The 14,933-nt window shown below is 31.3% G+C and overlaps 1 protein-coding gene across 1 annotated transcript in view; it reads left to right on the forward strand.

Annotated features, from left to right (window-relative positions):
• LOC109600752 (tyrosine-protein phosphatase non-receptor type 9) overlaps window positions 1-14,188 on the forward strand; it is a 48,779-nt gene extending 34,591 nt beyond the window's left edge. The window contains exons 4-9 of the mRNA XM_020016931.2: window positions 10,614-10,881; window positions 10,945-11,186; window positions 11,243-11,483; window positions 11,610-11,839; window positions 11,896-12,100; window positions 12,157-14,188. Coding sequence (XP_019872490.2) covers window positions 10,614-10,881; window positions 10,945-11,186; window positions 11,243-11,483; window positions 11,610-11,839; window positions 11,896-12,100; window positions 12,157-12,383 — 1,413 coding nt within the window. The 3' untranslated portion in view covers window positions 12,384-14,188. The remainder of the gene's footprint in view (window positions 1-10,613; window positions 10,882-10,944; window positions 11,187-11,242; window positions 11,484-11,609; window positions 11,840-11,895; window positions 12,101-12,156) is intronic.
• The last annotated feature ends 745 nt before the right edge of the window (window positions 14,189-14,933 follow it).

The following is a 14,933-nucleotide window of genomic DNA, read 5'->3' on the forward strand; positions in this document are numbered from 1 at the left end:
GTGTAAAAGTGTCCTTGGGATTTAGTGCACCACATCGAACCGTCGAACGTTGCTAATTGCATTGGTGTACATGTTTAGATTTGATGTGGAATTCTGGAAAAGTTTTGTTGTTGAGTTATTCTGGGAATTGTTATTAAACAAAGCCATTGTATTTTAGTTAAAGCAATTTTTTCCTACTAAATTGTATATTGCTGTGAACCACTTATTTTATGTACAAATTTTTCATTAGTTTATTTAAGTTAAGTAACTTATAACTCCAGATATTTTGCGTTCGATGTAGAATTCTAAGTACCGAATTATTCTGGAAAATGTAATCAAAGAAAGCAATTAGTTTTACTGCAAACTGAACTGAATCTAAGAAATGTTATGGAACAAAACATCTGCAAGCAATTTCCCATTATAAATTATGTACCATTTTATATTATATAGTTTAGGAAAAAATTTGCCAATAGTTAACTAGTAGTTAGTTTATTTAAGTTAACTTGAAGTATTACTATAATCTATAACTTTAGTTATCCTGATTAGAGTCGATGTGACATTCTGGATTTACTAAATTATTCTAAAAAATTATATATCTAAATTTTAGCTAAAGTAATTTTTCCTACCAAATAGTATAACACTTTATACCATATATTCTAAGTACAAATTTAAGTTAACTAAAGATTTACTGTAAACTATAACTCCAGTTGCTTCAAGTTTAGATTCGATGCTAAATTCAGAACAAGTTATGTACCGAATTAATCCGAAAAATAAATTTGCCAGAAGTTTGTCCAAGTTTGCTAGAACTTTAGTTCCTGTTACTTCAAAGTTAGATGTGATGTGGCTTTATGGGAAAGTTAATTACTGAATTATTCTAAGAAATGTTTCATGCATTTTTCCTATTATAGATCACTATACCATATATTTTAGGTAAACATTTTTCAGTAGCTTAGTTAACATGAAGTATTACTGTAAACTATAACTCCCTTTTACAGGCTACATAAACGGTGGTGGCTGTGACGTGTGTGTTTTTAATGATCTACGCATCCAAGCCCAACCTCGTGGCACCCTAAAAAAACACCTCGTGCTCCCGATAGGAAAAAAAAGAACATGCGGAACACGTTTAAAATTCATAACGCGCCGCGGTTCCTATCAAATTTGAAAGTCTGCTAGATAAATTAGTTAGTTGGCACATTGCTGTGCGTAGGAGACCCGGTCCCAATTAAATCATAATGACCAATCAATAAATCAAATGACCCAATTCTCGTGGTGTCACTGCAAATGTGCGACATGTACGATGCGTGCACTTATCATGTACGTATACCCCGGAGACAATGTTAATTAAATTTGCACATGCATGTTTGAACATGAAATTGCACTGCGTAGGTTTTAGTTCCCGTCAGCATTCTAAAATATTTGATTAGATTGGATGTGGCAATTGATGGAGTGCACATGCAGATTGTAACTAATAAAATTATGGTATTAGACACGTTTTTTATCTAAAATTTAATTGAGTAACAATTCTTGAATTTATTCTTTATACTAGTTTTAAAAATTATACAGTTTATTGTCAACTCCAGACAGGAGAAACTCGACCTATCGATGGTTGTGCCAAATATTTTGTTCCAGTTATCAAGTAAATGCACATAATTTTCTTCCTGGACGGCATTGCCAACCAATTTGCTTAGACTTATCAAAAATTCATGTTATCAAATTTCGATTTATAGAAATTCGACTGTTTTTAGTTTTTTCTAATATATTAATTACTATAACTGATTTATAAGTAAACAAATAATTATTCTAAAAAATCAACAAACTTACGAATTTGAATAATTATAAAATATTATAAAAATATTACAAATAATAGTTAATTTGATTTTATTTTCTCGTTATTAACTTGTTGTTTTATCTTGATATAATCACTTATTATTTATTAAAGCCTAATTTTTACAATAGTACAACCAGTAATTATATCGTGTTAAAGGGAACTAGAATTAGAATTATAGAGATTTTTTTAAAAAATAAACATTTATTTCGTTATTATCCAAATAAGAATACATTATTATATTTATGAGCCTATAAAAACGTCTAGCCAATTTTATACATATTAAATGTTACTTTATATGGATGTGTTTGACACACATCTCTTTAAAATCATTATTTCATGTATACTTTATACTTCAATATATCTGGAAATTATTGGAGGTATGATACAATACACGGATTGTTGTATAAATTACTTGTGAAGTCGGGGTTTTGCACAGATGCGTGTGAAATACCTCCATTGTTTATGTTTTAGTCCGCATATTAAAATTCGCTCATTAATATTCCAGGCATTTTTCCAATTATAATTATTATCATATTATGTTACGTAAGTGAGTTTGGGTACTTCCTTCGCATTTTCTAGGAATAACACATTACGGCGTCTTGAAAATATGCGAATTTTAAATTTGTACGAAACGCATTTAATTACGAAGATTGATTCGCATTTCGACATTTCTAATTAAATTATGATACAGACCGAATGGCCGACATTGATATATTTTGTTCATCGATCAACCAACGTAGTCAGAAACAGTTCCCATAAAGTCTGCTTTGACTTGTTTATAACTCCATCATGCAGATACTGCAAATTCTAAACTTGCACAAGCGAAACACTAGCCGAACGGCATCGAAAGATCCTGTATGTTCGTGTCCTTGAAATTGACTCCCACTTTATTAATAATTTTTCTGGGATTTAGACATTTACTGGAATTTCGTCGTTCCAAATACGCGAGTTCTGAGTAATGAAACATGCTGATGCGATAAAATCTCATTAAAAAAGGTTAATTCGATTTACTAAAGAAAGAAAGAAAAACTGGAATTTTAATAAACTTGGCAGCGATAAATTTTTTGGCATAGGGTGTGGTTGCATGTTACGCGACACTAATGTGTTAATTACTTACAAAATAATTCCAGTCGTATGCGAACGCCTTGTGTATGTTTTATTCAAATTCTATCGAATTAACATATAAATTGATAAATTCATTTCAAGATAACGATTTTCGTAGGTATGTTTAATTACAATTATAAATTAGTCAGAATTGGAATAATTTATCTGGTTTGTTGTTGGTTTGTTTTATTGTAGATTTACTAAGTCAAAAAATGTGAACTGTACATTGTAATAACAAATGTATGCAATTGTTTTTTTCCCGAACAATGCATGACAACCAACAATAACATCATTTAAAAATACTAGGGTACCGGAAAAAATAATTTACATTACATAAACAATTTTTTGCAATGCAATCTACAAATAAATTCATGACACTAGAAAAAAAATTCTGGAACTAAAGGAAATGAACTTTTAATCGTCATATGTAGAAATATCTGGACTACCATTTGTGGTGGATGAGGTGAACTTCCTTCCCATTTAATAGCTCAAACCATCATTTGCCACAAAAACTCGAGTTACTGAATAAAATACATACATAAAAAATTATAAATGTGTATTTATTAAATAACTATGACTTAAATTAGATTTCATAAAAAATACTGTTAAAGTACAGTACCTATAAAATATCTAAGACTTAATACAATCAATATTATTGTTATTATTATGTGTTATATTATTTAAAGTTTTATTTTAACCCAAAAAAATCAGTTATTTGTTTTTGACGAAAGGATTTTTATTTTCACTTTCAAAAAAAAGCATAGGTTTTTTCACACGAAGTCTAGTAGTGAAATATAAGCATTACCATTGTGAGGGTTGTCTTTAAAGGTCTTAGTTGGAAAACCCTTAGTAAAATGTACTTCTATTTAGAATTTAGGATGTAATTAGTAAATTGTAGCAGTTTCCGGCATTATTCTAATCAATCAATAGTTGGTATTAGAATTGTTACCGACAGGGAATGCCATTCGGGCATAAGACAGGTGTCATCAAATAGGAAAAATAAAGAAAAAAAGTTCGAGTTATTAAGAAAAAATTGTACATAATTTTCAAACTGGGCGCCATCACCAACCAATTTGCATTTAGTCATAAAAAAATTGGCTTATCGTAGTTCGACTGTTTTTAAAACATCTTTCAAATCTCCAATATTTCATATGGACAAAAAAAAAATAGTTAATTGTCAAAGGCCTATTTTTATTATCCTCACTTAAATTATCTGGAACCAATTTGTTCAACTTTTTGATGAAATTCATTGCATAATGCCTCTTTCTAATGATTCATCATATATTTCCTAATATTAATTAATTTCTTCTTCGATGGTATAGATAGTATAAGCTTCAGTACCACCTTGAATTTGACCATTTTCAGTGCCACTTTTAAACCAACGAAAATAAAATAATGAGACACAGCATTTTCTTCAACAATTTGCTTTAACCTAATTTTGAGCTTTGATATAGCCTAGTTGGAGGAGCACACAAAGATTCCAAATAATACAGTTTAATTCAAAAACGTTAAAATATGATATTCGAGTAAATCATGAACCAAATACCCAACGTTAAGAAAAACACTTGTTCAAAGCTGGAAGCCATTTTAAATTACCATGTTGCGATTGCACCAGCATGACATCTTTCCCTAAACAAGCTAGAATTACGTAACGCGGGGTTAACACTGTCGAGCACGTTTGATCTATTTCGGAGATAAAACATGTTGACTCATCCGCGACAATAATATTCTGCACACGTAGCCCTGCATTCTGCATTTAGAGAGACACGACTATCGCAAGTCTTCCTTATGTAAATTGAACTAGATCTATTTTGGACATAGACCGGATACGGTGTCCCCTGCATATTGGTTTGACCCACACACAACCGGGTCATCTTCTATTAAATAAAGCGGGACGTGGATTAAATAATATAAGCCTTTAAGCCGCCAACAATCGCGGACGGTTTTTCTTGTATTTAGAAGAAACATTCTTTGAATTTTTGCGAAATGATGACTATTTATATGATGCCATCAGGTACGTGGAATGACCATATTTTATTCCGAGAATCTTTCGTCCATAAACGACCTCTCGGAACGTGCGGGCTATAATCTAATTTGTAATTTATCGGTTTCCATAATGAACTTATTAAAGAATATCCAAACACGCAGTCATAATTGTGTTCGAGGCAAAAGCATTCTGGTTATTTTTACATTAAGTACATCGCCAAGCCGCTATTTTCGTGCACTCAGATCTAATTATATAACCTGGGGCTAGTTCTGCTAAAAATTAGTTTATCCAATTTTTTGGAACTAGTGATAAATAGCCACATTGTAAACAAGCTTCCAGATTCTTGTTATTGTGGTCGTAAAATCCACAACAAATTTATACAAACCTGTTTTCTATTAGAAACATATTATTTGTAGTATGTATTTATTGTTTTTGACATGGAGCCTCAACTTTTATATGTTTTATCATTAAATCAGTATTACAAATGTTTTTTGTAAACATTGTCTAATATTATGTTCCCCAATATCTTTGGCACAAATTTGTCATTGCTGTAAATCCGAAACTCAATTTCAAAAAGGAGTTTATTTTTAGCTTATGTACCTTTATTGAAATAATGTAAGTACCTGAATTACAAACTTGGTTTTTGATTTTTATTTCTGTATTTAAGTTCCAAATTGGCTAAATCACTATTAACTTAGAGGTAACATGAAGTACGACCCATTTAATACAGAAATATTTTTGTAATTTTTTAATTCTATATAAATTTATAATAAAATATTATGCATGCAATAAAAATTTATATTCTGTGTCCCAGAATATTTAGAAAATGAAAAAAGTTTTGATAGGGTCATTTTTTATGGTTTATATAAGTTTCCCATTGAGTTTAATATCCTACAAACTGTGTACAAGGTAATTTCAGACAGGTCTGAAAAAATACAGATATAAGTGATATAAAGCTTTAATTTTTTAAATGTTACTGCTAACCAACTTTTTATATCTGTCAGCGTTTTTGAAATATCTTCGAAAACTGACTTAATAGTATTACAGTGTAGGCGCAGTAACCTTCATATTCAATTTTTACATAATAAAAGAGATTTTCTTAAAAATGTCCAATGTATAATTTGTGATATAAATATATTAAATTATCTTTTGCTAAAATATAAAAATGCAACCGAACTTATACAACTTGAACCAAGATTAACCTATGAAAATTACAATTTTCTCGTAAAATTAAGTTTCTTCATCAAATATATTAAATTATAGATATTAATACGTTAAGTATCAGAGAATATCAGATGCTGACCTAAGGCATTAGTTTTCACAATCAATTAGTGCTTGTTGAAATATTTTTAATAGTATATAATTAAGTGTTGTCATTAGTGTAACATAAGTTAATTATGAGAATTAAGCATTACCTGATATTCTGAAATATTTATGATATATTGTTTCATTGATTAATTAATTAATTAATTAGAAAATGTGATATTTAATTGATTCAGTATTTTTTCCGTAAAAAAATGGCCTCAATCAATTTTTGTCATTATCTGGCTATAAAAAATAGAATTAGAAATCTTAAATCATAAACTACTTTATTAATAAATCAGAGTGACAAAACAACTTGTACAAGTCAGTTATATATCAAATAATATGTTAATTTAAATTTTTAACAGTTATTATTAAACCAGTGTTTTCTATTCTTAATTCTGTAGTAAAATCTGTAATTTTGAAACCTTTAATTTATTATTACATGTAATACAGAAATTGGCTGATAGTGTTCAATTTTCAATTGATTAATTTATTGTCCAATTTTCAATTGACCAATATTTTTCGCCAATTTTTTTGTAACTTTTGATACTTCCTAAACATAATTTGTTTCTAAACATATACAATTTACATACACTAAAATAATCTAACCTGCTGTCTATAAAAATTGATTTGTATAAAATACACGAAGTATTGCCAATAAAATGATCAATAATATGGTCACCGAATTATTGAAATTAATTGGTATTTGTAAAACGTCTCTAAGAAATATTTCGGATATACAATGAAAATAAAACAATGTTCGAATGTAAAATAGAAATAATTCCTCTCTCAGTCCACTTTCGACATGAATCCTTTCAAAAGCGGCTCAATTCCTTGGTTCGTTCTCAATAGGTATTTGTCCTACTCCCCTCCGTTTGCCGTTTCCTTTTCAAGTCGTTCACGAACACCGTTCATCTTCAATCATTCCTCGGATGACTCACCGACTCACTGTTCCCCCTTCGCCAAGCAACTACATACAAAAACGGACGTCCCAATCAGAAGCGCACGCTGCACTTTTGTTTTCATCGCACTTTTATATAACGTGTGCGACGAAGATTTTGTTTTCTAGTAAAAGTTCAGCCCCGTTACGTAAGAGCGGAGCTTAATTTTAATCTAAAAGCGGATAACGGTTTAAAACTTCGTAAATATATAGTACGCCATTTCCGGGGAGATGATTATCTTGTGCCCCGGATAAAATCGATGAACGACTTTAAAAGTGTGGCGCTTAAATAACGAGATCCGTTTTCAGTTTCTGGAAAATTCAGTAAAACTCACTTTAATCTGGAGACTTAATTTTAGTCGTTCTAATTTTGCTCCGTCATATTAAAACGGGGAAAATTAAATTCGGTTTTGAAAGGTGACTTAATAAGTTTAATAAGCCGCGTTATCTGCATAATAATTTATAATTTTCTTATAAGAAAGTTAACACAGTGATCGATAAATGACTTGAGCCGTAGATTCAGTAAATTAATTTTGTTTTATTCGTTGTGGAATGTTCTACATGTTCTAATTATTCACTTTGGCTTCGAATTTTGTGGCCATTAATTATATTGTCTATTCGTATACTGTTTCCATCAGTTTAACATGTGGAAATTTGTAAAATTCGTATGCTTATCCAAAACAACTAAATGAACTTTTAATTAAATGCGATAGTTTCAGACTTGATTAATTAATTTTATAATGAGTTAGTTTACATCAAATATTAAATAATCCTTAACAACACTCGACTTTGAACCAGGTTTTCAGGAAATTTGAATTATACTTAAATAAACATTTTCAAATATATAAATAGAAATTTTATTAATGATTTTTATAAATTACATCAAAGTAACAAAGTGTTGATTACCAACCCAAACACAAATTTATTTTCATTTTAATTAAAAAATCAAATTATCTATAAAACTAATTAACTATTTAAACAGCAATTTTAATTAATTTCCTATTTTTTTCTTTACTGAACACTCGTGGGCATACGAAGCTTAATTAGCCAACGTGGACGAATCAAATTAACAAAGGCAACACCTCTAAAGCACAACAATCGGACGAAAATCCCCTAATCGTCAAACAAACGCAAGTTAATTCGTGTCCGTTTTTCCCACACGGGCTTTTTTTTCAATGCGGCCTCTCTCGCACGAACCGGGCCTGCGGAGATGGAATAAGGTCAGAATGAAAATGCGGCGTGCAATTGTCGACCCACCCTCCTCCCGTTATTTCGATCGTCGATCCGCCGTCGTTCCTCTCGCAACGCACCTGGCATGTCGTTTTTGTGCATACGGGACAATCGGGGATCGGGATCGGCGCTCAACCCCAGTCGGTTCTCGTGTGTTGCAATCGTCGCCGGGAATAGATTTCAGACGGCCGACGCCGAACGGTGAGGGTCGCGTTTTCGTTGCATACGAAAAGGTCGTGAGTTTTCACGTTTGTAATCGAAACTGCGCTGTGGTGAAGGTGGAGGTGGTGAAGGTCGAAATCTGGCTTATGTAAAAGTTTGCAGTTTATACGCATTCGTATGATATAGGAGGGTGAGAAATTTATGTGTCTTTCTAAAATAATGGTTTTAAGCAAGTTTAGAGACAAGAGTTCTTGAAAATGATAAATTTTCTTATTAAAATTTTTACAGAATTCTTTGTTTAAATAATTATATTTATCCACTTAAATTTTAATTATAATTAGTTTTTTTTATCACAATTTACTCTATATTAATATATATTTTCACTCTCAATTATAAATTTAAATATTTCATATTACTTGACTTTAATGCAATTGTTAAAAAATAACTTTAAATTATGATTTAAAATCAATCATTTTTATCACTCAATCAATATTTACCATTGATTTTACTTTTTTATGTTACCTTTCACCTTTTTCCATCAAATAAAAAATTAAATCCTTCATATTACTAGATTTCAATGCATTTGTTAAAAATTAACTAATTAATTCCTATTACTTTCTCATTATAAATTGACTATAAATTATGATTAATAATTAATTTTTTATCATACAATCAATATATACTATATATTTGACTTTTTATGTTATCTTCCACTTTTAATATAAAAATAAGTCTTTCATATTATTAGTTTTGAATGATATTGTTAAATAATTAAGTAATTAATTTAAATATTATATAAAATGATTTATAACTACCAATATTTATCATAAATTTCACTTTTTTGTGTTATATTCCAATTTAAATTATTTGAAAGAGTAAGTAATTATTATAATTTAATTGGCACTACTTGATTGATCATAAATTATGATTATTATTTCAATTTCAAATTCAAAATTAAAAATTTCAATTTACTGGTACCTTTAAGTTAAGTAATTAGTTTCATTTCTTAAACCACTATTTTGTTGTAATTACTTCATATCTCGAATATTAACTTATCTCGCAAAGCGTCTGCAACTGACACACAGTAGCAAAACGTTGGAACGTTATTCCACCATGAATTGGCAACATCCCGATATAACTTCAGAAACAGAAACTACCCAACTTCTGACAGGATAAACCGTTTATGTTTATTTTGTTTCCGATTGCCAAAGAAAGAGAATCATACAATCATACGTAATTTATAATCCGACATTGTTTTTGTTATTGTTTTGTTACATACCAAGAAGTAACTTAATTGATTACTTTAGGTCATTAATATTCAAAACTATTTAAATTAATTGTTTCTGGGAAATCATGATAAATGTTATTTATTTTGATTTCTATTGGTTATTTATTGATGATTGTGGTCAAATGATTTTAATAAAATTCTTATAAAATATATGATTTATATTACGTTGTTTATAATTGTTGTATAATAAGTAACATAAGGAAGGTACAAGTTGGTCGTACTGGGAAAATTTGGGAGTAGCTTATCTAAAAATCTATTTTGTTTACCCTAACTTCATTCGTAGATTCAGAACCTGCGTCACAAAAAGAATACAGGATACATACAATAAATTAGAATGTGAAGCGGGTTATTTTGAAATCCGCAGATAACAGCTCGACGCCCTGCTTGAATTTCCGTAGCAGGACAATACGAATGAATGTTCGTTATTGCTCTGTCCCAATTTCGGAACAAAGCATTTCCATTAGATGTTTCTCTCGTATTAATTGGGATAAACGTGGCTTTTTGCTTTATTTTCCTCTGGGCAATGGTTGGAACTGAACTTTATGGCATGGTTAATTAAAACAGGTAAATCATGGCAGTGTTAAATAGAATTTAATTGGGGCTTTATTTTAGAACTACAGTTTCACAACTTTAGAGGAAGTAATTAATAAATATTGCCTGATTAATGGTGTCATTGTTGTTAAACTTTTTCGTTGTCCTAGTTTTTTATTTATAGGAAAATATAATTGTGTCATTTCATGAAATAAGTCGTAGTAATAAATAATTTAACGTTGATTTATATTATTTTCAGGGCGGTTACCCAGCTAAATTGAAGAAGGTGCTGATTGTGACGGCGCCCTTATGGTTTAAGGCCCCGTTCAAGATCCTGCGGCTGTTTGTGAGGGAGAAGCTGCGCGAGCGCGTCTACACGGTGTCGGTGGCGCAGCTCCTGAACCACATACCAAGGGACTCGCTGCCGACCCAGCTCGGGGGCTCCTTCAATCTGGACCATCATGCCTGGCTGCTGCACTGCCTACAGTCAATGAACACCCGCCCGGAGTCGCCTCTATTAAATTACGGTGCGTTACTGGATTTGAATAAATGTGTAAAGTTTTATAATTTTGATTAATTTGCGATTACAGATGGTAAGACGCCATCACCCCAGAAGCAGATACAACAGCAGCGCATCAGCGGCGGGCCGGACGTGGACGGGCTCACGACGCCACCCGCCAATAACATAGGCCACGTGGTCGTGGTCGACACCTGGGCCGAGGAGGCGAATCTCAATCCGCCCTCGAGCGCCTCGAGCGGTTTTTCCGACGACGACAGTTTACACGGTGATGGCACTGCCCTCACCATGCTTCAACTAGTCGATTACGTCAAGGTAATTAACTACACAAAAATAAGTGTACCAAATGATAGACATTTGTATCTTATTAGGATCGTGGAAAGACTGGGCTGGTGAAGGAATACGCCGAAATCCGGATGCGTCCACCAGATGGAACCTTCAATGTGGCGAAGCTGAAAAACAACCTGCCCAAGAATCGGTATACGGACGTGCTGTGCTATGATCACTCGCGTGTTATTTTATCGGAAGTGGACGGTGACAGAGACAGTGATTATATTCACGCGAACTTCGTCGACGGTTACAAGCAAAAGAACGCCTTCATTAATACCCAAGGTAAGTTTAGTGCACCAAGAGGAAACTCAATCAAATATAAACGACCTATAGACGACTTACAACAAATTATGTTATACTTTTGTAATAGTCACTTAAACAGAAAGTAAACACCCTCCTTGTTTATAGGTCCTTTGCCCAAAACCACCCCAGACTTTTGGAGAATGGTGTGGGAACAGCACACGTTAGTTATAGTGATGACGACAAGGGTAATGGAAAGAGGGCGGCCAAAATGCCATCAATACTGGGAGACGGAAGTTAACGGGGAAGCAACATATGGTCAATTTACTGTTAAAACAGTGGCAATAGATGCTAGTACGGATTATACGATATCGACAATAATTCTTACTAACACTAAGGTATATTTTTATGGTATTTCAAAGTTATTTTAGTTACTAAACTGTTTATGTTTCAGACGGAGGAGACTAGAGAAATTTCGCACTGGCAATTCACCTCGTGGCCGGACTATGGGGTGCCACACGCCAAGGTGATGCTGGAGTTCCTGGAAAAAGTTAGGAATAAACAGGCGGAAATGGTCAAAAATCTAGAAGACACGTGGGCTGGACACCCACGAGGGCCGCCAATCGTCGTGCACTGCAGCGCTGGTATTGGACGAACAGGTGAGTAATCAAAAACTAAATTGGATTAAAGATTATTCTACATTGAATCCTTGTAGGTACCTTCTGTACGTTGGACATCTGCATATCGCGATTGGAGGACGTCGGCACAGCCGATATACGCGGTACCGTTGAGCGAATACGCTCCCAACGTGCCTATTCCATCCAGATGCCTGACCAGTACATATTCTGCCATTTGGCATTGATCGAATACGCGATCAACAAGGGTCACCTGCAGCCGCCCGATCTCACCGATTTCGATGGCCCCGAGGAAGACTCCGATTAGATAGATAGCCAACAAATTGTATTCTTATCTGTTTCTTAAGTCCCATCTTAAATATTCTTCCCCACGTCCCCAGATTCCAAAAAATTGTGCTTTATTCAATTCCAATTTGGGTTCGTTTGATTTGACCATGTGTGAGAATGTCAATTTGCGGTTTAACCCACGAAATTTGCATTGTATTATATCACATGTCATGTTCTAAATTGATTCAACTACTGGTGAACTAGTTACTGTATTCCTGTATTAATGTGGATATACTGAATCAAGAATTGAGTACATAGAGCTTATCAAAGCATCAAGAAAAATGTCTCACTTTCTTGTGTTAGATGAATTCTGTCTGGGTATAAATAACCAAATACAAACAAATTACTCATTAGGCTTTGTTCCAAATTACTAATAAATAGAAATCATCATTTTACTCACAAAATACGTGATTAAAAAATTTAAAAACAGGGTCTAACATCTACTTGTTATTTAGGACCAACATTAGGATAGTTTCGGAACTTTTGGGCTTTTGTAACACTCGAACTAATGGCGTTTAGATTATAGTAAACTCCGATGTCAAATCAAACGGACTGAAGAAACTAATAAATTTGTATTGTGATGTGGATCGTTAAAGAGGTTCGTGGTTTTTTTACAACGGCGATGCCCTTTTCTGCTCGGTTGTTATTTATTTCAAAATGTGGAAATTACGTCCAGTAAGTGTAATGTAATGCGTATTTTTGACACTAATTCAGACATTTGATTCAGAAACAAGTCGGATTTGGTATGGTAAACTGAAATTGCACTATACTATTTATTGAAAACCTGTTTCGTTTGGCCGAATCTGATTGGTTTCTGTATATGAATGGCCAACGAAAACTGAAACATAGAAATGCTTATGATGTAGGTAGTTGGAAGTTCGCAAACTATTTTTTAAATTTCACTTTAAAATGTATGTAAAAAGCGCATTAACATGTTTGTAAAATAGTGCTCATTAAGCGTTAAATTATTTATGGTTTTTAATATTTAATTTAAATTACATGTATATAAATGTAATTTATTATAATCATCTGTTAATTGATACAGTTCCTTTGGAAGGTGAGACCCTGTGTACACATTTTCGATTAAAACAAATTCATGTCCTGTATATTTAGACAAATTTATTTGTATATATTTAAGCAACGAGTGATGAAAATTTAGTATTGGATTGTGTATGTGAATAGTATTGGATTTTTATGTGATTCATTTTAACGTATTCAATATATTTTTCTAGGAAATTTACCTAGATTATATAATTAGGGATTTACAATTTTTACATATCTTCCTGAAATTTTATTACAATTTCTTTCATTATTGACCAAAACTTATTATTTTTAATAGCTGTTAAGGGTTCCAAAAATGTTCCTCATATTAAATGTACTAAAACTACACCATCATATTTTAATACGTGGTTTATTATATTACAATCAACTTATGATTTTAGAAAGTTTAATATAATGGAACACTTTTGAAAGATTAAACTAAAATGTTTTAAAGTAATATAAATAAATATATTGTGAATTAATTACAAATAGATGAAAAAGTATATCTGTTCAATGAACTAGATATATTTCTATATGAAGACTGTCCAATTCTCATGTTGTCTTTTGTCTTTTATTAAATATATGATTTGTCAAGGTATCTGTTTGAGAAACATATACTAAGGATTTTTTTGTTGCTAAAGTATTATATTCTGGAACTATTTATGAAGATTTTATTTGTATTGTAAATATTTTATTTCATAATTAATTCATAAAATGCTTTATAAATATATGTTTTTAATTATTTATATATTATTTATTTTGTTCCCATTATCACTGGTGTTTTTATATTGGAAATAGATTGTAAGTTAATTAATATGCCACTGGAAAGTAAAAACGGAAAATTTATTTTAAAAACAAACTAGTTTTTTAATAGTGATTCATCGAACTAAAAATGGATTTTCATAAATAAAGTAAGTATTATAATAATAGTAATATATTTATGTTGGACAATCTTCAAGTTCATTTTAGATTTTCACGTCTAAAGTTTTTTCAGATTTTAAATTTGAAAGATAATTTAAATATTCAATTTTAGCAGTTCTTTATAGGGAATGGAGAAAAAAACCTCGTTACACTAGCTGTAGCAATGTATTTGAAAATCTACCATATAAATAGAATAAAGAATTTACTATGAGTCCTCAGTTATATCATTGTATTTGCAAAGATGCTCTGGAGAATGTCTTTATGAATATGACGATCCACTGAGACCTGTAAGATATGGGCTCTAGACTGCACTACTTGGGATTTATTATTTAATGGAAATGTTAGACTATAATCTTAAACATTCCTGTTTTTATTTATAAATATAAATAATAATAAACAATTTACAATCCTTGTACAATAATAAACATAAAATATTAATAATATTTAGACATATTCAAATCCTTTGTTAAATATTAAATTAAGAATAATAATATATTAAGTGGATATTAAAGGAAATAAATAAAAGAAAATATCTCTGGTATCTATAGGAATTATTATTATTATTATT

Source organism: Aethina tumida, chromosome 3, assembly GCF_024364675.1.
Source record: "Aethina tumida isolate Nest 87 chromosome 3, icAetTumi1.1, whole genome shotgun sequence".
NCBI classification, from domain to species: domain Eukaryota; kingdom Metazoa; phylum Arthropoda; class Insecta; order Coleoptera; family Nitidulidae; genus Aethina; species Aethina tumida.